Source organism: Dendropsophus ebraccatus, chromosome 5 (assembly GCF_027789765.1).
Source record: "Dendropsophus ebraccatus isolate aDenEbr1 chromosome 5, aDenEbr1.pat, whole genome shotgun sequence".
Classification (NCBI taxonomy): domain Eukaryota; kingdom Metazoa; phylum Chordata; class Amphibia; order Anura; family Hylidae; genus Dendropsophus; species Dendropsophus ebraccatus.
In genome coordinates this window covers 99,793,587-99,821,080 of record NC_091458.1, presented here as the reverse complement: position 1 = coordinate 99,821,080, position 27,494 = coordinate 99,793,587, and the positions used below count along the sequence as shown (strand labels likewise).

At 42.6% G+C, this 27,494-nt stretch overlaps 2 protein-coding genes across 8 annotated transcripts in view; one reads left to right on the top strand and one right to left on the bottom strand.

Moving 5' to 3' along the window:
- Nucleotides 1-463: 463 nt before the first annotated feature.
- TMCO3 (transmembrane and coiled-coil domains 3) lies at nucleotides 464-26,433 on the bottom strand. 4 transcript variants are annotated; one of them, XM_069970801.1, is made up of 13 exons: nucleotides 26,144-26,433; nucleotides 23,161-23,678; nucleotides 21,522-21,701; nucleotides 17,841-18,026; nucleotides 17,526-17,654; nucleotides 15,292-15,384; nucleotides 13,793-13,979; nucleotides 11,612-11,732; nucleotides 8,993-9,188; nucleotides 8,270-8,420; nucleotides 6,835-6,914; nucleotides 4,074-4,223; nucleotides 464-665 (listed from the first exon to the last, which is right to left on the bottom strand). In XM_069970801.1, exons 2-13 carry the CDS (start codon nucleotides 23,596-23,598, stop codon nucleotides 552-554), a joined length of 2,025 nt encoding a protein of 674 aa, XP_069826902.1. In that variant the 5' UTR covers nucleotides 23,599-23,678; nucleotides 26,144-26,433; the 3' UTR covers nucleotides 464-551. The 4 variants fall into 4 exon arrangements, with proteins under 4 accessions (XP_069826902.1, XP_069826906.1, XP_069826903.1 ...); XM_069970805.1 differs by having other exon boundaries at nucleotides 26,149-26,433; XM_069970802.1 differs by lacking the exon at nucleotides 26,144-26,433 and adding an exon at nucleotides 25,753-25,855.
- Nucleotides 4,453-27,494, top strand: part of DCUN1D2 (defective in cullin neddylation 1 domain containing 2) — a 48,024-nt gene continuing 24,982 nt past the window's right edge. For 2 of the 4 annotated variants that reach the window (XM_069970810.1, XM_069970809.1), the window contains exon 1: nucleotides 25,981-26,329. Coding sequence is in view for 2 of the 4 variants with exons in the window: in XM_069970807.1 (XP_069826908.1) it covers nucleotides 4,468-4,494 (27 nt within the window). In the remaining 2 variants the exon portion in view is untranslated. Of the gene's footprint in view, nucleotides 4,495-25,978; nucleotides 26,330-27,494 lie in introns of those variants that run through there. The other 2 variants (XM_069970807.1, XM_069970808.1) reach the window with 2 other exon arrangements.

The window sequence follows — 27,494 nt, the reverse complement described above, 5'->3', positions numbered from 1 at the left end:
AACATACAAAGAGAGGAAATAAAACATTAATTAAAAAAAAAAAACACAGCGATAAACCCAGGATACCTGTCCTTCATATAACATATTTTAGGATACAAGAGAACCCGAAAATGTGCTTCCCTTACTAGGTTATTACAGGGAACTCTGTACCGTACTGAATTGTAAAAAAGTAGGAGTTTATATTCCATTGCAAGTGCTATGACACATGATTTGCTGCAAGCCTCTCCCATAGCCCACTCCGTTATGTAGACTTTTCATTCACCTGCACTGTGATCCAACAGTACTTAGTAGTGCAATACAAATACTTCAAGATGATGCTCAAAAAAGAACAAAAAACAAATAAAAGAATTACATTAAAAGGCACATAGAGGAGAAATATTCAAGATTATCTCCAGGAAATTGTAAAGATTATATTTGATGGATCATGACCAGGATTAAACATGACCCAACCCAGGTTTACCTTCTAAAAGTGTTCTTGTAGCAAAGGGCTACATAATTGTCTGTCACATATGGTCTAAGAAACACTGGTGATGTCCATAATCTGGAGGTTATCAAGTATTCGGTCGTTTGTCTGGTCTTGGGACACATTTGGTAATAGCTACTCTCCACAGCGCAGGTGCTAGGAGAAGGCTTAGTGTTGTCACACTCAGGATAAGGAGGTAGACCTGTAAGGAAATGAAAGATTTAAATGAGTGCGAAATCTTCCAGAAATCTCCAACAAGTCTTCACCACTTCAGCATGCTACAGAATAAAATTCTCCTGGTTCTTCATTATTTAATAAAAGCCCAGACACTGCTCAGCATCACAACAATATCTTATTTCAGAAGCTTAAAGGGGTGTTCCCATTAACTAAACTTTTTTTTCAGCTCCTATTGTGTAATCTCTTGTTCTCTGCTGCCGACTAATCTCCCTCCTCCTCCTCCCCTCTCCATAGGTTACACAGGGCTCGACTGATGTAAAAGAGTTGAGATTTCCTGATAATGAGCAGTGAAAGTGAAAGAAAGAGCAGGGAGGAGGGGGAACCTGGGGAAAGTATTTTTGAATGCAGATAATGGCATATTTGCCTAATAAACCCAATTACAAAGTTTCTTAAAATCGCCTAGACTATTGATTTCTGCAAAAATTATATATATATTACACACACACACGTATACACATATACACACGACAGTGACACTTTAGGCTAGATTCACATGTAACATATCCGCAGCAGATTTTAGGATCCGGGTACCTCAAGAAGTTAAAAAGATCGGACAGCGGTGATATTATTGGATGAAAAAATTTTTAGTAATGGATAGTATTTATGAAATAACAGTAATTATACTGATACATTTTTATAATAAAAAATCTTTTTTTGACACCCATTCACTTTATGCGTTTTTTGCACCTGCGGTTTTTGATGTGTTTTTCTATGCCACATTTGCTTTTTGTCTTGCAATATTATTTTTATATTGCGGTATAGCACCAGTCACTTTATATGCAATATATATAAATTGAGAGTATTTTTTGTATAATAATCATTGGTTACACTCAGCACTAGTCACTTTATGTATATTTATTAATATCATGTATTTATGACTTAATCACTATATATGATGAATTGGTATATTTATGTTGTATGTTATGATACTATTTATGAGGAGTGTGTTAGGGGATGTGAATAACCACTGCTTGCATTGCTAAAATGTGTTCCATACCCCTGTTTATTCTTATCACCGCTGTCCCAGCTATGCTAGAGTTAAAAATGGGAAGTCACCGCAGATGGGTGTGCGCGCCCGGCCGGTTGCTGACGCTGCGGTCACTTCCGGGTGGCCTCAGTACTCCTAGTGCGCATGTCCGTGACGTCACACGTCGCGGCCGTGCGTACGTGGGGTGAGCTGCTAACCCGGAAGTGACGCGGTCTTCGCTTCCGGTCCGGCGCGCCGACAAGCCCGGAAGCGGGGCGACTCCTTAAAGAGGCCCGGTATGTATATAAGGGAGAGGGGGAGTTAGGGAGACAGTTCCCTGAAGAAGCCCGGTTGCGGTGAAACGTACGTAGGGACAGTTGTGACCCTCATAGGACAGATGGGTGAGTGGTATTACGGTTTATGATTACTTATGTGTGTCTTGAGCCATACGATTGCTGGAATAGCAGGTTTACTCTGAGGGAGGACACACCAGTGGGGTTTACTATCTTTTATTTCTGATCACCCATCTGTCCTATGTTGTTGTCTGTTTTATATGTATGGTACCTGGTTGTTTTTTAAATACTTTTTAATGATATTTTATATGAAATCTCTATCATGTTATTATTATAATTGTGATAAATAAATTTTGCAGTGATTCAGAATCTATGCCCATGGTTGTTTTTGTATTCATAGGTTACACAGGGCTCGACTGATGTAAAAGAGTTGAGATTTCCTGATAATGAGCAGTGAAAGTGAAAGAAAGAGCAGGGAGGAGGGGGAACCTGGGGAAAGTATTTTTGAATGCAGATAATGGCATATTTGCCTAATAAACCCAATTACAAAGTTTCTTAAAATCGCCTAGACTATTGATTTCTGCAAAAATTATATATATATATTACACACACACACGTATACACATATACACACGACAGTGACACTTTAGGCTAGATTCACATGTAACATATCCGCAGCAGATTTTGCTGCAAACTTGCAGCTTGCAGATACCTCTCCTGTCATTTCCAATGTGATTACATACTCGCAGCAGGATTGTCATCCTGCTGCGAATATGTAAGTGGCAGGCCCCATTAACCCCCCACCGCTGTGAAGATACTTTACCTGCTCCACGTTCCAGCTGCATCTGAGGCTCCTGGAAGTCCTGCGGAGCCAATCAATGACTGCAGCAGGGCGCTGAACCTACAGGGACCGTGAGCCTCAGATGCGTCCAGATCATAGAGCAGGTAAAGTATCTTCCCGGCGGCAGGATGACAATCCTGCTGCGAATATGTAATCACACTGGAAATGACATGAGAGGTATCCGCAGAGGATTTCGTTGCAAACTCATAGCGTGAAATCCGCAGTGGATACGTTAGGTGTAAATCTAGCCTAAAGGACATTTCACATTAAAGGGATTATTTCTATATTATAACCCATCTGCAGGATAGCTGAAAGGAATGTGATCTGTAGGGGTCCAACTGCTGGGACACCACATATTAATGGAATGGGGGTCACTTGGCCCCACTAAGTGAAGTGAGCACCACTTCATTCACCATCTATGGGGCTTCCAAATATAGCAAAGTGCTTCACTATCACTGTACCACCTTCAGCAGTTCTATAGTAAGTGAAGAAGGCAACGGCATGCACGCTCGACTGCCTGGGGACAAGGCACCTCTGTGTGTGTGTGTGTATATATATATTATATATATATATATGCACCCAGAAGGTAATTAGCTACTATTATGAAACTTAACATGTAAGTGGTAGATGAAATAGGCAAATGGTTACAAATTCAGAACAAAAAAAAATCATTTTATTAAGAAGTTATGAAAAAGGTTACAAATCAGTAAGTAGTAAAGCCCTCTCTGGCAGCTATACAATCCAAAACATAGAGTGCCATTGAATCAATTATGTTACCTATGACCCTCTGTGGAAGATCAAGCCATAATCTTTGCAACTGGGCAGTTACTTTACCAGTATTCCAGGACGCCTGCAGTTGCCTTCCAAGCATGTCCTAGACGTGCTCTATTGGCGAGAGGTCTGGTGACCTGGCAGGCCATGAGAGTACGTCATATTCTTGAAGACATTGTTGGGAGAGACAGTCATCTCTGGTTTTCCTTGATACCATCAGAGGCCTGGAAGGTGGGAAATGGCATCATATCGATGCTAGCAACGTTGTTAGTGTGGATGTGGCCGCTCTTATGATTGCGTGATCCTCGCGCTCATTTGTGTTCCTGGGATGTCCTGACTCTACGCGACAGTAGACTCTCCCTTCCGTGATCCATTGCTGCCAACACCAAGCATCTACAATATCGCTCCAACCGAGGTGGCGGACGATACACTTGTTCAAACAACTTGCTTCTCTGAGTCCTACTATAACACAGCTATAATCTATGCATATGTTCGACTTACCTCTCGAGAAATTATCCCCGACCTGCGGGCTCTGCTGCCTAAAACAAATGAAAACTCGCTGACTTGAGCCAACCCTGCAGACACGATCCACTTAATGTACTGGCTGCTTTTTGGCAGAATCAAAGACAGTACAAGCACTGCCAACACAAACTAAAGAAAACAAACATATATGGATGTTACATTTTGCAGGCAGGTGATCTTTTCAAAGTACACTAACAATTAAAGTGTAACTGTCGTTATAGCTTTAAAAATCTAAATCAACAGTAGATGTGACATAAAGCAAGTTTGCAATTTACATTCATTATTTATTTTTTAGTTATCATGGGAAACATGGCACTTTCTGTTCTCTGACTCTTTTCAAAAAACAGGACACAGGACACGTCAGAAAATCTGCATGCAGGAGACTGAGCCTGGATTTCTGGTAAGTACAGCTTTGTTTTACAGCATGATAATAACAAAATAATGAATGTATATTGCAAACTTGCTCTATTTCACATCTACTGTGTGGTGGTGGTTCAGTAAGAAAGTTTCAAAATTATAATGTAAAACCGGGTGCTACTAACTCATGCAAAATTTAACTGAACTTACACTAAGAAAAATAAAAGCACAATAATAAAAAAAAAAAAAAACTAATAAGCACAAAAAATATAAAAGCACAATATTCATATAAAGAAAAAAAAAAAGTTAACAAAACTTTACTATTTCCTACAAATAGCTGAACAATCCATCCCTCATAGATGGAAGTCCCCTTCCCCACCTACCTCCTTGAAGGAATTAACGGCCACAACAGAGAAACAACAAAACCAGTATGATAAGGTCTGGTTCTGCTGGAATATCTTCATTTATTCTGGAGGCATCACCTCTTATATTTGTCAACATTCTCTTTATGCTGAGGGACATATTCTTGTTACCACTAAAACTTTGAATTTACAGAAAAAACTGGGTTTGCAGGATCTGCCATTAATGTCCACCAATAAGCCTTTACTGTATGATTTTTAGAATCTTAATATGCTGGAACACTTGCCAGTCCTCAATATGAAGGCACCTCACTTTGCCAGTTTCAGTGAAGTTTAAATACTTTTATATAATTTTGATAATCAAGAATGTTTGATAACATATTACTACTCTGGTTCCATTGATTAATCCATATTAATTGAATTTTACTGAATATGGCTATTTGAGAGAGTAACCTGTTTATAATCTGGCACCCTAATAAAGTACTCCACATTATTACACACAATCCAAAATAAAGAAATATTCTTATGTTTATATACAGTGGTTCCTTAGATTACGAGCATAATTTGTTCCGGGACTGTGCTTGTAATCCAAATCACTCTTAAACCAAAGCAGATTTCCCCATAAGAAATTATTGATATGTAGACAACTGGTTCCATGCCCGAATATAATGATTTATTATTCTGAATAACATTAAAATAACATTAAAACAAATTATACAAACATTCAGAAACAGCTGAATATGTGATGTGTGATATTGTTACTGTACAGTATAGCAATCAGCATGTGGAGTATAATGTATAGTAAGTGTATAAGAATGAAAAAAAGCAGCAGTTTGTAGATACAGAATGGAGCTGCAGATCCCCATAATGCAGTCGTGTAGTACAACAGGCTAGAATAGAGAAGCAGGGCTGCTGTCAGAGGTCTGTGTGGTCACATGACAGCAATGGGGAAGGGTGTGTGTGCTCAGCATGGACCAATCAGGAAGTGAGAATCACAGAACAGGAGGACACTTTTCTATACAGCAGTGTGAATGGCTGAGTGTAAGTGCAGGCACTTTATAGCAGGAATGCAGAGGATGGGAAACACAAGGGCTGACAGAGACTGCAGGGAGCATGAAGAAATGAGCAGAGCATATGTGGACACAGAAGGGTTACATCTACTAAGAGATTAACCCAACAGTGTGCTCCCTTAATGCAAGCCTGGCTCATAGTACAGTGCTGTAGACCACGTTGTGCAGACCATGCCATTCTTCCTCCCACCCAGTACAAGGAGCTCTTAAACCAAAGCGATGCTCTTAAAAATTACAATTTTGAAAAACTGTGAGCTCTTCTTGCAAAATGCTCTCAATCCAAGTTACTATTAAACCAAGGTACCACTGTATTTACCTTTTGGATTCTGCAAATTCCCAATGCATATGTCCTAGCACCGTAAGCTGTCTGATGTGGTCAAAGAGTGTCTTTATGCTGCATTTGGATCCCTAAAAACTCCCTATCCTGCAACAGCATAGGCCACACACTGCCACAGGACATCCATAAACAGTACTGGATTGTCACAGTTTTATCATTAAGGGTATGTGCACACTATGGAATCCCAATGGAAAATCAGTCGAGGATTCCGCAGCTCCCACCCACTCATGGACTCTGGCGGCCGCACACGTCTCTGCCCAAGCCATAGACCCTATTCTATGCACGGGTGGATTTCGCTGTTCGTCCAAAGAATGAACAGGTTCATTCTGTGGACGGATGGCGCAATCCTCCCGACCATAGAATGGAGTCTATGGTATAGGCGGAGACACGCACAGCCATGAGCGCGTGTAAGCTTAAAAACCGCTTAAATATAGCAAAAATATAAAATAGTTAAAGTAGTTGTTCATCTCCAAGCAAACCGCTAAACTCACAGATGCTCATGATTTGGATGAATGGCCATTCTACAGAGTGGCTCTACATTTTGTCCAGTTGCCCGGACAGACAACCACTTCTCCACAATCCTTTAACATTATGCTCTAACGTAGGGTAAACCTTACCTTCATTATCACCAGTGTCAGTGTCAATGACAAAAGAATTGTTAGCTCGTAAATCACAAATGTTGGAAATACATGAAGTCCTGCAACCAGGAAAAAAAACAAAAGTAGTATGTAAAAGGGATGCAGCACATCATTCCAGATCACCACATAATATCTCTTTAAGTGGTTTATTTCACAGCAAATACAAAGTGCATTTATTGTAATGCAAGATATAAACATAAAGATCAGATTTAGATAAAATCACAAGCAATCTAAGTTTTGCTTACATGGTTTATTTGCTTCAGTTGCTTTCATCATTTAAAACACTTAATGATGTACAAAAGGTCCATTACTGTATGTTATCTGTATTCTATACTTCTCAGTGCATCACTATTACATCTCTTCTGTTTGCTATGTTAAAATACTTTATTGCTTTTTTTTTTTTTTTACAACCTTTATATTGCTTATACAGATCAATGCAATGCTATTACATTGATCAGTTCAATAGGTGCTCTGCTACTACAGCCTGTACTAGCAGATCTACAATGACAGACATGGAGGCCTCCAGAAGGCCTCTGGCTGCCATGGTAACTTATTGGCACCCAAGACCCACAAGCAGCAGTCATTTATCCATTGAAATGCTACAACCAGCGTCGATGTAAGTCATTAACAGTGAGGTTGAGCTGCCGATACCTGCTGTCAATGCAGCAAACTCAGCTCCTGAGCTTGCTTCATAGTCCCAGAGAGTACAGTTGTTTATTTAAAGGGAGTTTTTGTTTAATATCTATAGTCTATAGGTCTATACGTCTGTAATAGTTTACTGTGGTGTCTAGAGGCTATGCTGTAATAAATGGGATTCATTACACTGATCAGTGAAGACCCAGTAGGAGAACTTCTGTGCAGTGCCACTCTCACTTGAAGTGACAAGGATACCTTTATTCTAGCGAAAGGTTTAGGTCCCTGCAGTGGGATCCTAATGGATCAGTAAGTCATGATATATTCTAATACTATGCAATCATATATATATTTTACATTGTTTTAGAAAATCCTATAAACATTTTATTTAATTTGACTTCCCACTGCATATGTATTCTGCATATGTATTCTGCAATCTCATACAGAGGTGGTGGTCATACTTATTGGTCACTTTTCCAAATGTAATAACATCTTGTCATAGGAAGCAAATGAAACCTATAATTATGTGTTTCAATGTATACAGGTTTCTATTTCCATTGACAGAATCTATCTACAACCCAATTTCATTTCAGAAGCTATAACCCCCTGCATTCCCATCCCCTAGACAAAAAGTTCCTAGAGCTAAGAAGATGACATTCTGGTATTTAGAGCAGAGAGGTCAAACAAGAAGAATTCATACCAGTTTTTGTCACATAGGGAAGCACTTACTATTCAGCCATAATTAGATTTAATTGCTGGCCTCCTTTTCGGCATTGCTTACCTATAGAAGCAAAGAAAATAATAGCCAGGAAATCTCGTATAGGCTCAATGCACGACATAATTTCCTCAGTAACCATGTGTCCTTGGGATGAAATGAGAGCGCCAGCTAGGAAACAACCTAATTCCATTGACACATCCAGTAGTTCTGTTAGCTGCCAGGGGAAAAAAAATAAAAATAAAATCAATCTGCTGCAATAATTAACCATTTAGAGCCAGGCAGCGTAAGGGGCACACTATGGCGTTTCCTAATATGCCCAGGATATAATTACACATTCAAAGCAAACTAACAGGCTGTTGCGGTGACTTGTGGACAGATTTATGAGCACAGTCTAAGTTCTATAGTGAAAAGATGTCAGAAAATTTTTAGCAAGACTCTGAATGTACAGAGCTGCAAGACACAAAACCAGATCTGTTCACAGTAATTTATTCAGCAGCAGCTGGAAGAAGTGTAACGTAGTATGCGCATGTTACCCCTCTTTACTGCGTTAATGGATGTCACAGTGTGGGAAGCTTTAGCACAGAATTTCCATCGCTAATACATTCTGAAATATGAAGACGTATTCATCGTGCTCAAACAAAGACATCCTTATACCGCATGTAGGCCAGTATTCAGAACATATACGCAGACTACCAATGCTCACATACCTGACCTATGACATATTAGAAATGTTATCAATCTACTAAACAATTTATGGCCCATACAGTTAGGAAAGTAAATTATTACCGTCAGCATAAGAAAAATAAAAGCAGAGATTCCCATGACCAGAATTTCCTTATTTCCTTTACTTTCGTGATGGAGTTTTCGATAATAAGGTCCGATAAGATAGGTCTTCATAATGAGACAGATAAGAAAGACCGCAACCAAAGAGAAGAGAATCTGTCCGATTAGTGCCAATATCCGGAAAATCTCCAAGACAACACTAGAGGAAAATACGTTATATGTTTATCTAGAAATAATTTATATCACACATCAGCCCAGAAATCACAAAAGCCAAAGGCAGCATTGTGGCTCAGTGGTTAGCATTGTTGTGTTAGAGCACTGGGGGCCTGGACTCGTATCCCACCAAGGGTTTAAATATATTGCACGGGTGTATTCTTGGTAATCCAGTTTTGTTTCATACTGCAAACATTGATTGGAGTTTGTAATCGCCAATGGGGACAGGGACAAATTACAGTCATGACAAACTTTGCACTGCGCTGCATAATATGTTTGTGTTTTCAATCCACTCCTGGTTTTGGTTGCAATATGAGGACCACAATACTGACTGAAATATACGTAGTGTGAACCCAGCCTTAAATAATTTAGCTTGTAGTGCAGCCACGATATTGTTATGGTTTTTTTCTAGCTATTTTTTAAAGAATTTAGGCTGTGTTCACACTACGTATATTTCAGTCAGTATTGTGGTCCTCATATTGCAACCAAAACCAGGAGTGGATTGAAAACACAGAAAGGCTCTGTTCATACAATGTTGAAATTGAGTGGATGGCCGCCATTTAATGGCAAATATTTGCTGTTATTTTAAAACAACGGCTGTTATATTGAAATAATGGCCGTTATTTACTGTTATATGGCGGCCATCCACTCAATTTCAACATTGTGTGAACAGATCCTTTCTGTGTTTTCAATCCACTCCTGGTTTTGGTTGCAGTACTGACTGAAATATACTGACTGAAACATACATATACTGACCGAAATATACGTAGTGTGAACCCAGCCCTAGGCTGCGTTCACACTACGTATATTTTAGTCAGTATATGTATATTTCAGTCAGTATTGCAACCAAAACCAGGAGTGGATTAAAAACACAGAAAGGATCTGTTCACACAATGTTGAAATTGAGTGGATGGCCGCCATTTAATGGCAAATATTTGCTGTTATTTTAGAACAACGGCTGTTATATTGAAATAATGGCAGTTATTTACTGTTATATGACGGCCATCCACTCAATTTCAACATTGTGTGAACAGAGCCTTTCTGTGTTTTCAATCCACTCCTGGTTTTGGTTGCAATACTGACTGAAATATACTGACTGAAATATATGCAGTGTGAACATAGCCTTAAAGTGTAACAACTTTGCAGAAATCGATAGTACAAGCTATTTTAAGAAACTCTAATAGGTTTTATTAGGCAAATTAGTTTTTTCTGTACTCAAAAAGCTGTTTCCCAGCCTCAGCCCACACTTCTTATCTGTTCATTCTCAGGAAAAGCCATCTACATTACAGAGGAGCAAAGAGAGATGGGTTTGCTATGTCTATTATAACCTATAGAGGGAGAGGGGAAGAGGGATGAGTAAGCAGGAAGAGAAGACAAACAGCCTGTGCAATTTGGAGACTGTCTGGCCACATAAAACGCTCAGTGCAGGTCTGTGACCTTTGTGAGGTAAGATTGCAAGATGTTGTGCTGTACTGGCTCCTATACATTGGCTGGTTCTCTCCTCTCCCAGCTCCCTTACCGCACTTGTTGCAGGATGTTGTGCTGTACTGGCTCCTATACATTGGCTGGTTCTCTCCTCTCCCAGCTCCCTTACCGCACTTGTTGCAGGATGTTGTGCTGTACTGGCTCCTATACATTGGCTGGTTCTCTCCTCTCCCAGCTCCCTTACCGCACTTGTTGCAGGATGTTGTGCTGTACTGGCTCCTATACATTGGCTGGTTCTCTCCTCTCCCAGCTCCCTTACCGCACTTGTTGCAGGATGTTGTGCTGTACTGGCTCCTATACATTGGCTGGTTCTCTCCTCTCCCAGCTCCCTTACCGCACTTGTTGCAGGATGTTGTGCTGTACTGGCTCCTATACATTGGCTGGTTCTCTCCTCTCCCAGCTCCCTTACCGCACTTGTTGCAGGATGTTGTGCTGTACTGGCTCCTATACATTGGCTGGTTCTCTCCTCTCCCAGCTCCCTTACCGCACTTGACCCCCCCCCCCCCCATATAGACCAGAAGAAACAGGTTTGCTGTGTCCATTGTGAAGTAAGGGGAAGGTTGAAAAACATTTTTTTTAAAGGGGTTATCCAGCGCTACAAAAAGATGGCCACTTTCTTCCAGAGACAGACCCACTCTTGTCTCCAGCTTGGGTGGGGGTTTGCTGCTCAGTTCCTTTGAAGTGAATGGAGCTTGATTGCAAACCGCACCTGAACTGGAGACAAGAGTCGAGTTTCTTAAAATCGCTTGTATTACCGATTTCTGCAAAGTTGTATGTAAATGACAGTTACACTTTCAGGCACTTTAACAAAAACATATGAATTTCATTCATGTCAACTCTCTCATGAACCTGGACAGCATGAAATAGATTTCGACACCCTTATCACAATGCACTATGATTTACACAAAAACACTTCAGCTTTACCTGGAGGAGTAAGTATTCCCTCCTGCTTGAATAAGAGTTGGCATTGCAGCTATGAAGAGACTAAGCTGGACGTCCTGCATCACCAGCATACCCAGCAACACACTACTATAGTCAATGTCACCTGCACAAATAAGGAGAAAGCAGGTAAGTCCTCAATGCAGAAAAATATACTTAAAGTGACACTGTCACCCCCTTAGTGCATTCTGACATCTCTACACAGGTGTAAAGGGTAAATTTAGTGTTTTTCATATCTTATTTCATATCATACGTCATGGTGCTTGTTCAAGTAAAAAGTGTCCTTTTATCAACTGCAGATTGTATTAAGTGGGCGTGGCCTCGCGGCACTAGCGCCACATAACCCCGCCCACAACGGCACGGTTGGCCCCGCCCCCTTGACGCCCATTGGTTGTCCAACGTAAAGGGGGTGGAGTCTAGACCTTTCGGCCAGCCTGTTCCAATGGCCGGCGAGGGGGCGGGGCCAATTGTGCCGTTGTGGGCGGGGTTATGTGGCGCTAGTGCCGCGAGGCCACGCCCACTTAATACAATCTGCAGATGATAAAAGGACACTTTTTACTTGAACAAGCACCATGACGTATGATATGAAATAAGGTATGAAAAACACTAAATTTACCCTTTACACCTGTGTAGAGATGTCAAAATGAACAAAGGGGGTGACAGTGTCACTTTAAGACTAGTAGATAAAAAAAGAGCATGTCTATGATCAGAGTTGTGTTGTGCTTTTCTGGGAACACAGCTAAAACTTCTGCATCATCCTGCTGAATAATATTTCAACTACGCACACATTAAACATTTTCTATTAATACTGGATTATGGGAAGCATTGCCTAATAAACTATTACAATCCGAGGGTTTAGGCTGCCCTCTTTCAGAAACAGCATCCCTCTTGTTCCCGGTTTGGGCGTGGTTTTACAGCACAGTTTTATTGAAGTAAATGGAGCTAAAAATGTTATACCCAACACAACTGGAGGACAGGTCTCTATAAGCCTTTTACCAATTACTCTGGTCATCATGGGGTTAAATAGAACTATACGTGAAGAGATTCATCATTTGTTTAATCCTATTTGAATAAACAAATTTTACATCAGCCAAAAAGTGACATGCAAGTATGCTATACCTGCATAGTAATCACTGTAATTTTACTCTTTAACCCAGTTGTGTTAATTTCCAATGCAAAGCATCAGTGCAATCACTCAGGGGAGAAGACAACGGAGATAACCAAAAGAAATGTGGAAGACATATTAATATTAAACCTTTATGCTGCGTTTACACGGAACGATAATTCGCCCGATCGTACAATTAAAGATTTCGAAGTAACGATTTTTTTTTCTATAACGATCAGCATTTAGACGGAACGATATATCGTACGAAAAATGTTTTGCGATCGTTTTGCGATCACTTAAGCCTATCTCGCACATAGGAAAAATCGGTGAACGACTGTTTACACGGAACGATCTGCGAATTTTTTGTGAACAACGAACAATGATTTTAAAACATGTTGTAAGATCAAAATGAACGATTTCTCGCTCGTCGTTCGCTGCGTTTACATGTACGATCATTCAAATTCAACCGTTATCAGGCAAATTCGCACGATAATCGTTCCGTGTAAACGCAGCAATAGGTTTAGTCATTAGTAGCGTTGAGCAGACTTGCCGAACTGTTTGGATTCAGCAATGTTCTTAAAACCCTTTGCATTTGACTCCCGGCGGCTGGAGAAGTTGGATGCTGCCTTAGGGAGTCCGGGAATACATGGATACAGCTATAGGTTGGATCCATGTTTTCCTGGCAGCCACAGGGCAGTATGACTTTCCATAAAAGCAAAGCACCATGACTTGTCCTTAAAACCACCAATGTAGAGTTGAGGTTGTAAGGCAGCATGTAATCTACCAAATGGTAGGCCATAATGAGTATACAGAAAGACTAATCTTGATATTAAAAGGAAACCTAGGAGGTTGGCTTTGCTTTCCAGACGGCCCCCAGTACCTTATACATATTGTGAAATGTGTACAAGTGACGTCTTTCTATTATCAAGGCTATACACTTATGGGGGGGGGGGGGGTCAGAAAGGCAAAATCAACCAGACAAGTTACCTTAGAACCAGATGTTTTCTAGATTTTCATATTATCACCTAGTTAGATAGAAAGTGTGAAGTTTATTTAGTTACCATCTTTCTCTCCTCGAGAGCTGCCCACAAGGAACCTGGATACTAAGGGAGTGCTAGACAAAGACAAACACGTTGAAATGAAGACACTCTGAGTAGGTCTGATCTGCAGGAAGTGCCCCCATAGCAAACCAAATGCAATCATTAAAACAGTCATGAAACATGGTCCTTGCACAGCAACTTTCCATACCTACAGGGTAAAAAGAAATAGTGTTCACTTTCTCTCTGACAAGCAACACAGACAACGGTGCAGTAGTACACAATGACATTTTTTAACATTGCAACATTTTGTGTCCACAACTCCTATGCAGACCTTGCTGGCCTCATGGTAGTAGACTACAAACAAACTGACAAAAGGATAGATACCAGAGGGTTGTTGAATAGAAGACAGCATGTTTGTAGGATTTATTTCATTATTTATTTATATAGCGCACACAGATTCCACAGCACTTCACCTATCTGTATGTTTTTAGGGTGTGGGATGAAACCAGAGTACCCGGAGGAAACCCACGCAAACACGGAGAGAACATACACACTCTTTGCAGATGTTGCCCTTGGTGGGATTTGAACCTAGGACTCCAGCGCTGCAAGGCTACAGTGCTAACCACTGAGCCACCGTGAAACTTTGCAGGGTTTATTTGTAGTCTGTCACTACACATAAATGCAGGAGATGGAGACACAAAATGATACTGTATTTGTAATAAAGGGGTTCTCCAGCGCTACAAAAACATGGCCATTTTCCCCCTCTCGTCTCCAGATTGGGTGTGGTTTCAAACTCAGTTCCACTGAAATGAATGGAGCTTAATTTCAAACCACACCTGGATTGAAGACATTAGAGGGGGAAAAGTGGCCATGTATTTGTAGCGCTGATAACCCCTTTAAGACTATTTTGATAGTTGTGTAACGTTTAATTTTACATGAATATTAAAAAAGGTGTGTGGGGTGTAATATAGCTAGTAATTTTGACCAATTTTAATAACTGTATGCATTTGGTCAGTAAATAGTTAAAGTGGGATTAGGAGAAAGAAAACACATGAAAAACAGCCAAAGACATCTGCCATCAGACAAACAGCAATGAAGTGTTTTCAGGGTGGTGGCATGAAGTTTGAACTTTGCTGCAGTTATACATATATTATCAGGAAACTCCAGCTGTTAGAGTGCTGCAAAGCCTGGCCCAGCCTCCTGATACAGTACATACCATATGTCACCCACTGCCCTCTTCTGAACCTTAGCTAAAGATACCAATGATAAGATGGTAATAATAGATCATGATCTGTAATAAAACTACAACATCTATGTGCTAAAAAGCAGAGCTTTATTGCAAAGAATACCAGCTATAAAGCTATAAAATAATTTATAATTCTCACTAATGAGTTCTTCTGGCTCAAAACTGCATAAAAAAAAAGAATACACATAACAACATATATGTGTTGTATTATCCTAAAAAAACATACCACAGCAACTCACACTCAGTCCTACAGCAAGTATCAGAGGACACCAACCTTTCGCAGTTTTTCTGGGGAAAATTCCAATCCAACAAGAAAGAGTGTGAAAAAGACACCAAACTCTCCAAGAGTTTCCACTTGAACTATAGACTAGATAAAAAGAAGAGGGAAAAAAAATGTGAATTTACCTGACTTTACCACCCATGTTTAGGACACTTTATTATATTTACTTTGACAAGTGTACCAGTCTAATTTATATGGATGGGATACCCTAGGGCAGCCCATAGCCTGCAGCCACCATATTACTACAGCTCACTGGACAAGAACTGTTACTCTCATCCATAAGGCAAAGGTTTCCTTAAAGACATCCTCTGCCCTTTTTCTGATGATCTCAATCTGCCGTGTGGATTTTTCACAGACTCCAATGGGACTGTATAGCCCAAGATTGAGAAAAAGAAGGAGCAGTCTGTCTAGAGGAGTAAAGAGGTCAAAAGGCTGGTTTTTAGGTCAAATCTGTTGTGGATCTGCACCATCAAATTCGCTGTAATACGGTACATGAGAAGCTACTGTCATGGTGCTTTTCCAAACCTAAAGTTTGCCATTTACATTAGAGATTACCAATCCCTTAAATGTTTGATTGGATCTGCCTATCTCACCTAGTTTTGGGGCTTATATGTGGCACAGGGCAGCTCTTCTGAGTGACTGACAGATTACTGATGTGTACAGGAAAGCTGTCAAACTAAAATGTAGTTTAAATCTCTTCCCTTAAAACCATAAATCAAAATGTTCAGCTTCTACATTTCATGAAGCCTGTAAATAAAAAAGCACATTTACATAGCAGGACTGAGGATGTCATGTATTATCCAAACTAGTGTGTGGAGATTTATGAGCCACAAAGCTCCACTGGAAAAGTAGCTCTCCTACAGAAATGAGGAAAAAAAAAATGTAAAAAGAACTTGCTTTCTGGTGCCACCTATTGGAGGTAGCACTAATGTTGCCTCAAATAGGTGGCACCAGACAGCAAGCGTTCCTGCTAGAGGAGAACTACTTTGTACCCCAACAGGTTCACTTTAAAATACGGTACAAAGAACAGTTGTTTGCGGACTGCCTACCTCTGTTTTTGTACAAAAAAAAAAAAAAACTGAAGGTGCAACAGCAGCCCACAGGTGCAAGGGCTTACCGTATATACTCCTCCCAGAGTACACACTGCCCTGTAGATATTAAAAAGTAAGGATCTTAGCAAACTATTTGATCAAACAGAGTGTACCATGTCACCAACGTTAAGGGGTCCTCAGAGACATGGTCCCTACTCTAGCATTTTTACACTAGCAATGGCCTCTTGGTAAGCCCTTGCACCTGTGGGTTGCTGTTGCACCTTCTGTTTTTTTTGTTTGTACTTTAGCCACAAGCAGCGTGCAACCTGCAGTGTTAACAGAGTCATAGACGTGCTGCCAATTTTTTCTTTACCACTGTTTTTGCCCACTCGTGTCACTATGGGAGCAATACAAGTCACAGCAATGTATTGTGGATTTTATATAAATAACCGCCTAACATACAACCCACCAAACAATAAAAATGATGTTTGAACATTTAATACACCAGCTCTTGCAGTGCAATAAAAGTTCCGACTTTAATCAAAGGACAGCAATATATTAAAGCCTTAACTACTTCTTTTAACATGTGGTGTGATGTAATTTTGTAATGTCATATATGTCTGTGTGTTACACACATTATTTATATATATATACACACACACACACGTTAATATTCATAATTGCCAGACCCTCGAATAAGGGCTCTAAGACACTGGAATCATACTGTAGTTGTGGGAGAGACAATGCATTTCGATGGCTTCCACAGACCTTTCCGCAGAAGTACTGAAGATACCTGCAAGGGCTGAGCCTTCCGGATCTGTCACTTATGCTCAGTACAGAATCTCCTCCCATTCATAAAGTATGCACATGCAGATAAATAAAATAAAATGTAGCTGGGAACGAAAAGCAAATTGTATGTGTATTCATTAATAGACATACTGTATAATACTGTCAATGTCAGACTTTATAGGTATACACCCTACTGACAAAGGAAATTATAAAACTCCAGTATCCTATGTAGTCATATATTGCAAGAAGGAACAAAAAAGGATCACCACGACACAGAGCTATAAGAAAAGCTGAATTTTAAGAGAAATACCAACATACTAGGAAAGCTGATAGGTGTGCCTAAATATTCAGCAACTGCACAACCGAACATCAAAGGTCACTTTAAACACATTTACCACGATATATTACCTTTATACTGTTTAGTCCAGAGGGTCCTAGAAGAACGCCACAGATGATATAACCAAACATTGTCGGCAGTCCAATCATTGTACACACCCATCCACAAGGAAGAGACACCATAACTATGGTGACAATATCCTAAAAGGTCAAAAATGCATGCATTAGTCAAATTATAAAGAGCAATTTCTAGTGACCAATGGATTACTCCTAATTGTGAGAAATGCTACGGGGAATCGGTCCACAAGTTTATATGATGTCTATGTTGTAAAAAGTAATGAAGAGGCACAAGGTATTCACTACACAGTGAGCATACTGCTGCAGTACCTTGATGAAATGGTGGTCAGCGCGAGGTATGGTGGAATCCCTGGGTTTGGTCAAGATGTACTGGTTATTTTGGGAGTCAATCAGCATACTGAGTCCTAAGTCGTCTTCTACCTGGTGCTGGGATGTATTCCTCTTTACTTCATCTTCTTCTACTCGCAGGACATCCTCAACATTCACACCACGTACCTATTACCAATACAAACAATAAAAGGACCCTTTGGCGTCATATTAACAAGCCAACTATGCTATAAATTAGGCATTATTACTTTAAAACATCCAAGAGAAAATAATCTCCCCCCCTCAACAAACTTTATGGATTTTGAGATCATTTAGCATGTGATCCAGAATTTTCTCCAGATGGAATAGCCACATTATTATCGGATGGATGAGAATCTGAATGTTCTTCTTTCAACCGATGAGTCCAAGAACAGCTCATGCAGAGATCTGTATTATCGCTCTGTGTATAAATGTATATTTATTGCTAAGGACGGCTTTGGAGAGAGCTTTTTAGGATCTGATGCCATCATTGGCACTAAATAAATGGCTGTTGCCAGTTGTAATAGCACCATACAAGTCATAGTTTTCATTTCTAATTTTGATTGTAAATGCACTAAAAAGTTGCACATATTTGTGTGACACAGTGTTGAGTAAAAAACCTATTAAGTCAACAACAAGCTGCCTCTTTGGTATTTGCCGTACTTGATCAAAACACCAGCTTCTGTGCAAATTACCAAACTTTCTACCTAAAGTGAATTCCACCTCTGATAGGACATCTCTGGAGTTTAATGTACTTTTTACCGGCATTAAAACTGAATAAAATATTCTATTAGGGAAGGCTAATAAGACTAATGTAAATTCTACTAAAAAGTAAGCAAAATTTCCATTTAAGAAATAAGCTTTCATCACACCAGCTTTTAATATTTAACTTTTTTTATGATCATAAAGTTTAAAAGAGACTATCACATCCAAAACCTTCTGTACACTAGTAAATGGATGAAAAGGTGCTTATTCTGGTTTGTTTTTTTGTTTTGTTTTTTTAAATCTTACTACTCATTTACATTCCCCTGCTATAATCCCTTAGGCTATGTTCACACAACATAAATTATCAATTATTCACAGGAATAAGTCCTAAGCAGTCCTCTTTCTTCATAATGTTAAGGGCCCTATTACACCAACAGATAACCTTTGAGAAGAGGAGAAATCTCCTTTATTACCTGTTCTCGGTTTATAGTCCGTTCCTGGCTTTGGCTCAAAATGTCAGATAATCTGTTGGTGTAATAGGGCCCTAAGTAGTCCTCACTATATATCAGTATACCCTGTGTGCAGGTTGCAGCAGGGCAATGCTAGCAAGTAGAAAGATAACCAGTGTCTTTTAACCTATTTGCTGATGACTTAAAGGAGAAGTCCGGCCAAAATTAATTTTTGATATGTTGTTACTTATGAAAAGTTATACAAATTTCTAATGTACATTAATTATGGGAAATGCACATATACTGCTATTTCCCTTAATTTAGTAGATCAGGAAGTGTTAGAAATATCTCTGAAGAAGTGACGTCACGACCCAGGGTGTAATTCCTATGGAGTGTCCAGCAGGGGGCGCTCTCTATATAGAAGTCTATGGGACTTTATTGTTTCTATGGGTTTCTATGTAATGTAATGTAGTGTACAGTGCTTTATTGAATGAATACATCTATGGAATACTTTGGGGAGCAAGTGTCCTTGCTCCCCAAAGTATTGCATAAATGTATTCATTCAATACATTCAATACACAGTAAGCCCGCCGATCCGCCGCATTCCCGCCGATCCGCCGCATTCCCGCCGATCCGGACCATATACATTGAACTACAGCTCCCATCATCTGCTTCTAGTATGAACAGGTGATGGGAGCTATAGCTGGGTAATGGATATGACATGCCGCCGGGCGCAGGGGGGAGCCGCGCAGTACACAGCAGCTCTCCCCCCTCCTCCTCCTCCTTCCGGGATAACTTCCGCCTATACCAATGCTGAGTCCCTGCCTGGCCGCCGCTCTCCGCTCACATATACCGGCTCCCGGCATCAGCGCGGACACCAGGATGCATCGGGAGCCGGTATGTATGGGGGGGAGAGCGGAGAGCGGCGGCCAGGCAGGGACTCAGCATTGGTATAGGCGGAAGTTATCACGGAAGGAGGAGGAGGAGGGGGGAGCGCTCCTGTGTACTGAGCGGCTCCCCCCTGCGCCCGGCGGCATGTGATATCCCTTACCCAACTACAGCTCCCATCACCTGTTCATACTATAAGCAGATGATGGGAGCTGTAGTTCAATGTATATGGTCCGGATCGGCGGGAATGTGGCGGATCGGCGGGAATGCGGCGGAAATTCGGCGGAAATGCGGCGGATCGGCGGGCTTACTGTGTATTGAATGTATTGAATGAATACATTTATGCAATACTTTGGGGAGCAAGGACACTTGCTCCCCAAAGTATTCCATAGATGTATTCATTCAATAAAGCACTGTACACTACATTACATTACATAGAAACCCATAGAAACAATAAAGTCCCATAGACTTCTATATAGAGAGCGCCCCCTGCTGGACACTCCATAGGAATTACACCCTGGGTCGTGACGTCACTTCTTCAGAGATATTTCTAACACTTCCTGATCTACTAAATTAAGGGAAATAGCTCTATATGTGCATTTCCCATAATTAATGTACATTAGAAATTTGTATAACTTTTCATAAGTAACAACATATCAAAAATTAATTTTGGCCGGACTTCTCCTTTAAGTTTAGGGGAGTTTTGGAAGTGACAAAGTCCCTTTAAAGTGTAGCTGTCCTTTCAAACAACTTTGCATAAATCAATAATACAAGCAGATATATGAAACTCTGTGATAGACTATTAGGCAAAACAGCTTCCTTCTGTACTGACTAGGCTGTTTCCCCCCACCCCCACACTTCTTATCTGGTCACTATCAAGGGAAATCTACAGCAGAGAGAAGCAAAGTGAAGATGGGTTTGCACTTTTCATTATAGTGTATGGAGGGGGGAGGGGCCGAGGGGGGATGAGTAAGCAGGAAGAGGACAGAAGCAACCTGTGCACTGTGCAGACTTTGTGGCCAAAGAAAACACTGGATTCAACTGTTAGGGCCCGTTAACACTGAGCAAAAGTGGTGGAATTTCAAGCGGAGCCCGTGCCGCATACACTGTTTCAATGGGATTTCTTGTGTGCATCAGTCCCAGAATTTGTAAGCCACGGTAGCTTGAAAACTGCATTGTGTGAAGAAGTGTTAGTGGTGTGCTGGCTATTTGTTTGCTTTTTATGTCTCTCTGTGTCAAACATTGTTTTCTGGTTCGTTCACACATACAGGATATGCAGCAGATTGTTGTTGCAGATTCAAAGCAAATCTGCAGCAGATCCTGTACGTGTGAACGCACCCTTAAGAAGGGAGTTGTCTATCAGCTGGAGGCCATGACTAAGGACACCTTTCTGCAAAGCGTAAACTGGCTGATCAGGTCCTGTACTAAGGATTATAATCTGTAAATTTAGTGAATGACTGGATTAATAAGGAATCCGCCCTGCTGCTGGACTTTTCCTGTTTCATGTCCTGAGACCACACCTGCAGTTTTCTGCGCACATGGCGATCTGGTTTGTGATGTACTTCTCCTATCTTCAGAGAATACACATTAAAACCATGCTTACCGATTTATTGTCGTCAAAAGCATGGTCTTCTATTTCTTCTTCCAGTCGATCTGCTGCTTTTCTGACATCTTCAAGGATCTCATCCAGCATGGATAAGCTTTTATTCTGATGCTGCATATTCTTCATGGCTTCCACCTGATGTTTCTCAGCTGCCAGAAGCTCTACATATTCCTTTTCTTCCTGGAAAAGCAACTCAGGTTTAGGATCCATTGACACGTGAAGTGTTTTTGATACTGAACATTTTGTATTTTTATTTATGAGTTTGGAGTTAGGAGTGAAGCCAAAAACGTGCAGCATCAATAACATGAAACACTGTATGTGTGACTGAACCCTAAGTGACATTTTGTTGGTTACATTAGTCCAGCAATGTCTTTTTGTTACAAGCGCCGAAACATTGCAGCTTGATGTGAATAAATAGTTTGGAAGGGCTGCCCAGTATTCTGATTCTTTGTTGCAAGGCTCCACCAACAATAAGAACACCAAAGAGTATCCTGCTACTAGAGGCCCTTGCAAACAGTTGTAGTGTTGAGCAGATTTTTTTTTTAAATGTTCAGGTTGTGTCCATGTTTTCCAGGACTCCCTAGGGCAGCATCCAACTTCTGCAGTGGCGGGTAATCAAACACTGAGCGTTCAGGATCGGAAAGCACTGCAAAACCTGAACATTTTAACAGATCTGCTTAATGGTGCATTTACACAGACAGATTTATCTGACAGATCTTAAAAGCCAAAGCCAGGAATGGACTATAAACACAGAACAGGTCATAAAGGAAAACTGAAATCTCTCCTCTTTTCAAATCCATTCCTGGCTTTGACTTAAAAAATCTGTCAGATAAATCTTTGTGTAAACACACCATAAAACTAGTCAGTTGTAATCTGTAGGGGATTCCAGAAGCAGGTGAAGCGCCACCACAGGAGAAAAGAGGCATTACAACATTCACAATGAACTGGATAGACTGCATTATAGTGGAGTAGCTCTTTGCAGTTGTTTTACACTCATAGATCAGTGTTCAGAATAGGGCTCCCTGTAAGCTGATATAAATCGCAGCATACTCTTGACAGTTCTATTGAAGAAAAGAAGGGAGGAACATACTGACTAGCTGACTACATTTTGTGACTGTTACAGTAAATGGGTCTGCCAGGCGTAAGCTGCAATAAATGTCAGAATACATTTTTGCCAATATCCAGCGTGACATATACCAGCGGCATCTTGAAAAACACATTTTCCTATTGTGCTAATATTTGTGCAGGATCAGAATTATTTTTTACCTTATCACACATACAGGAGTTTATTTTGCCTCTATGTGCACATGCATCCTATAAAGCAGTTATGTATGTGTATTACATGTGGACATCAATGGATGAGGAACCCATTGGTCATAGCCACACTTCCTAATTGTTCCAAATTGTATCGGTCATCAGAGGCTAAACTACTGATACCAATAATCAATGCGACCAGCAGAACTTGGGAGGTTTGGCTACATTAGGACCTTACTAGAACAGTGAACTCTATTCTACCCTATACACAAGTGTCACACTGTCCAGCCCTGAAACAGGAATAGTTACTACAACCTCCAGATCCACAATCATTCGGTCCAATATAAGTGATAATACAGGACCTAAGGAATAGTACAATGCAAACCTTAATGGCAGCTTCCCGTAGAGCTTCCAGCCTCTGCCTGCTGCTCTCCTTCATGTTTACCACATCTTTATAGTCTCCCTGCAGAGCTCTGCGCAGCCCATTGACTGCCTGGAACACAGAGTTCTCACTCTCATTCAGCTCCTTCTGGAAGATTTCAAAGGTGTGGACTTGGAAGAGCTTCTCTTCTGGAGACAGGCCCGGGTCCTTCTCCACCGCTTTGATGGCATTCTTCAGCTTGTTGAGGACTACTGTCTTCTGATGGAGGAGACCAGACAGCTTCCGGCAGTTGTTCAGCAGCCACTCTTTCTTCTGGCTGGCGGTGGCTCCCTTACCTCGGTGCAGTTTAATGGCGTGTTTCGCCACACCAACATGATCTGCCGCATGCGATATGTGAAAAATCAGCTGCAAGGGTAACAGCCACAGCACGTAGGTCTTCATGGCAGTGTAACAGTTAAGCCATGCACTCACACACAAGTTCTTTCCTTGGTTTAGTAGTTTTGTTGTACATGGTTACATCTCTAAAAGACAAAAGATAAAGTATTCTTATAAATCTAGGTTAACAGATTCTAATAATGGGAAGACAGAGGGTCCTTTTACAGTTGTATCTACGCATGTAATGATAAACTGCTTAAAGTGTCACTGTTATTATAACATTCTAAATCAACAGTAGATGTGAAAGCGCTGCGGAATCTGTTGGCGCTATACAAATATTATTATTATATATAGCAAGTTTGTAATTTACTTTTATTGTTTTTAGTTAGCATGGAAAACACGGCACGGTCTGTTTTTCCTTTTCAAAGAGTCTAAACACAGGAAGTCCAGTGATTCCCAGGTCATTTGCGCTTACAGAGAAGGCAGTCATGTGATTAGTGGACACATTTGAGCCGTGACCTCATGTGTGAAGGTAAATTGCAAACGTTCTTTATATCACATCTATAGCTGATTTACATTTTGAAAGTTATAACTACAGTGACACTTTGAGTGAGAAGTCCAATGAAATTGAAAAATACAGGACGGCAGGGTGGTGCAAGAACGCAATAAAGTACAGTGGTGCCTTGGATTACGAGCATAATTCGTGACTGTGCTTGTAATCCAAATCACTCTTAAACAAAAGCAAAATTTTTCATAAGGAATAATTGAAATGCAGACAATTGGTTCCACACCCCAAAAATAATGATTTTTTTTATTCTGAACAACATGTAAAACAAATGAAACAAACATTTAGAAACAGATGAATATGTGATATTATAAGTTACTGTACAGTATAGCACTCAGCATTAGGAGTATAATGTATAGTAAGGGCATAAACCTGATAGCAGCAGTTTGTAGATACAGAAAGGAGATGCAGATCCCCATAATGCAGTAGCGTAGTACAACAGGCTAGAATAGAGAAGCAGGGCTGCTGTCAGAGGTCTGTGTGGTCACATGACAGCAATGGGGAAGGGGGGGGGGGGGGGTGTTCAGCATGGACCAATCAGGAAGTGAGAATCACAGAGCTGTGCAGGAGGACACTCTTAAAGTGACTGTACCACCAGGCACTGGAGGCGGCCGACCCACCCTTAGTGGGAAGAAACGCTAGCCCCTCCATGACATGACTCCATTAGAATTAATGGAACCCTATCATAGGGGGGAGGGGGTTTCCTCCCACTAAGGGTGGGTCGGCCCACCTCCAGTGCTTCAGACTGGGTCTGGTGGTACAGTCACTTTAAACCAAGGTAACACTGTATACTCACCTATCCTCATGCACCCATAGTGCTGCCTGAATGATACTGGACAGTCACTGGCCTCCTGTCACGTACCCCACTAATGTACTGACTGCTCACCCAATCAGTGACTGGGGGAGGGACACCGCTGCAGTCACTGACTGGCTGAGCGGGCAATCTGTCAGTGGGGTATGTGATGTTCCAGCAGCAGTAACCAGGGCTGTGATATATGGGGATGCCAGACGAAAATGGCTTCCAGCAGCTGCGAACAACCAAGCAACCAGTGTTTACAATAAAGACTAGCGAACAATTAACAGCGACTTTGAGGTCAGCTCAAAAAATGCGATCAACCATACACAAACAATTTCTCATTTGCCATTTGATTGTTGCCGCCATTACACCAGATATGGCCCCATAATGGGCCTGTGTAGGAGGACCTAGGGGGGATACAACTGCATTCAGTAAATACACATAGCAGCCTCATTGCTGACAGTCCACGTGACCCCTGAACCCTTTCTGCTCACTGCTGAGGGTTTGTTGCAGTGTAGATGAGAACTAGTCGGGACACACACAACCCGCAGCTGTGACACAATCCTGCCTTCCATTTCTGAATGTGAATACAGTCAGGAGGCAAATGTTACAGAGACTTACCCTATAGTCCAGCCTCACTGGCGGCTAGCATGAGTAGTAGAGACAGGGACACTGCTGGGCCGCCATAGACGCCAGGAGACTACAACCCCCATCAGACTACATCACCCACCACTCTTTATCCAAGTAAGAGGAGTACAGGAAGCACATCACTGCAAGCTGTAGGTCACACAGCTGCACTACCTTCCCTCCATGCACACATACAGCAGCGCCTGTATACGGCAGACAGTCGCTCTACTACCTGTCTTGCAGCAGGGACAGCACGGCGCCGGCTCGCAGCCCTCTCATAGCTGGGCTCTCCGTCCAGCTGCAATCCCTGCCAGCGCCACCAGGCGTCACTAGTCACACAGCACAGCCCCGGGCCACAAACACATCCACAACAGCCAGACTACACGTCATCACAGCGCGCCGGCAGAGAACTCTGGGAACTGTAGGCAAACGATGACGTCACTGGCCCCGTTGGCTTACGCAATAGCGCACGTCATCACCATATAACTTCCGTCCTGATCCTGTCAGTCTGTCTGGGTATTAGCTGCCATAACTCAGGAGAGTTCACAGCCGTTTCTTCGGTCTCACAGTGACTGTATGAACATGCTGATGCTACTTGTATAATGCTATGACACGTCACTGACCGTACAGATTACACGCAGCTTGTTGTCCCACGTATCTCTCCTCCAGCCGCCACTGTATACAGCACACGGGAGACTACAACTCCCGGTATCCCTTGTGGAAGTGGGCGGCATCTCCCTGCCAGCACTGCGCATGCGCGTCCACCACCTCCGAGCCGTGGAGTTGGGTGATCCGGTGGAGATAAAATGGTAGGTGGGGGCAGGCTGGAGGCTTTATGTGCTGAGGGGCACCGGGGGAGGGCTGCTCAGGGGACGGACGGGGCTGGCGTGTGGGGGAGGGGGCTGTGAGCCGGTGACCAGGGGAAGGTCACTGCTGGGGCGGGCACTGTACACCAGGGTGGGGGCACTGACCGCAATTACCCCGGCGCCAGGAGCCCCACACAGTGTACGGCCGGGGGAGGCTGCCCAGTACCGCTGCTGCGGCCGTGACAGCCCGGCTACTACCCACCGGGCGGCACCGCACACGTGTGTGAACTGCTGCTGGGAAGTGGAGTGACACGGGGGAAGGGGGGCTGGTATTTTGGGAGCCGCGGGCAGCGCTCGGCTTTCCCTTATTAGGGCAGGTGCAGGTGTGAGGGGACAGGGGGCCGGGGGGCTGAGCTGCCCCGCCTCATACCTGCTGCCCCACATCATAGCGGGGGCCCTGACTGCTGGGGGCGCCAGGGAGGAGGAGGCAAGGGTCCTGACTGCAGGGGGCGCCAGGGAGGAGGAGGCAGGGGTCCTGACTGCAGGGGGCGCCAGGGAGGAGGAGGCAGGGGCCCTGACTGCAGGGGGCGCCAGGGAGGAGGAGGCAGGGGTCCTGACTGCAGGGGGCGCCAGGGAGGAGGAGGCTGGGAGCACTGACTGCTGGGGGCGCCATGGAGGAGGAGGCAAGGGTCCTGACTGCAGAGAGTGCCAGGGAGGAGGAGGCAAGGGGTCCTGACTGCTGGGGGTGCCAGGGAGGAGGAGGCAAGGGTCCTGACTGCTGGGGGTGCCAGGGAGGAGGAGGCAAGGGGCCCTGACTGCTGGGGGTGCCAGGGAGGAGGAGGAGTCAAGGGGCCCTGACTGCTGGGGGTGCCAGGCAGGAGGAGGAGTCAAGGGGCCCTGACTGCTGGGGGTGCCAGGCAGGAGGAGGCAGGGGGCCCTGACTGCAGGGGGTGCCAGGGAGGAGGAGGCTGGGAGCACTGACTGCTGGGGGTGCCATGGAGGAGGAGGCAAGGGGCCCTGACTGCAGAGAGTGCCAGGGAGGAGGAGGCAGGGGGCCCTGATCGCAGGTGGCGCCAGGCAAAAGAAGGCTAGGAGCACTGACCGCAGGGGGCGCCAGGGAGTAGGAGACAGGGGGCCCTGACCGCAGGGGGCGCCAGAGGGAGGAGGA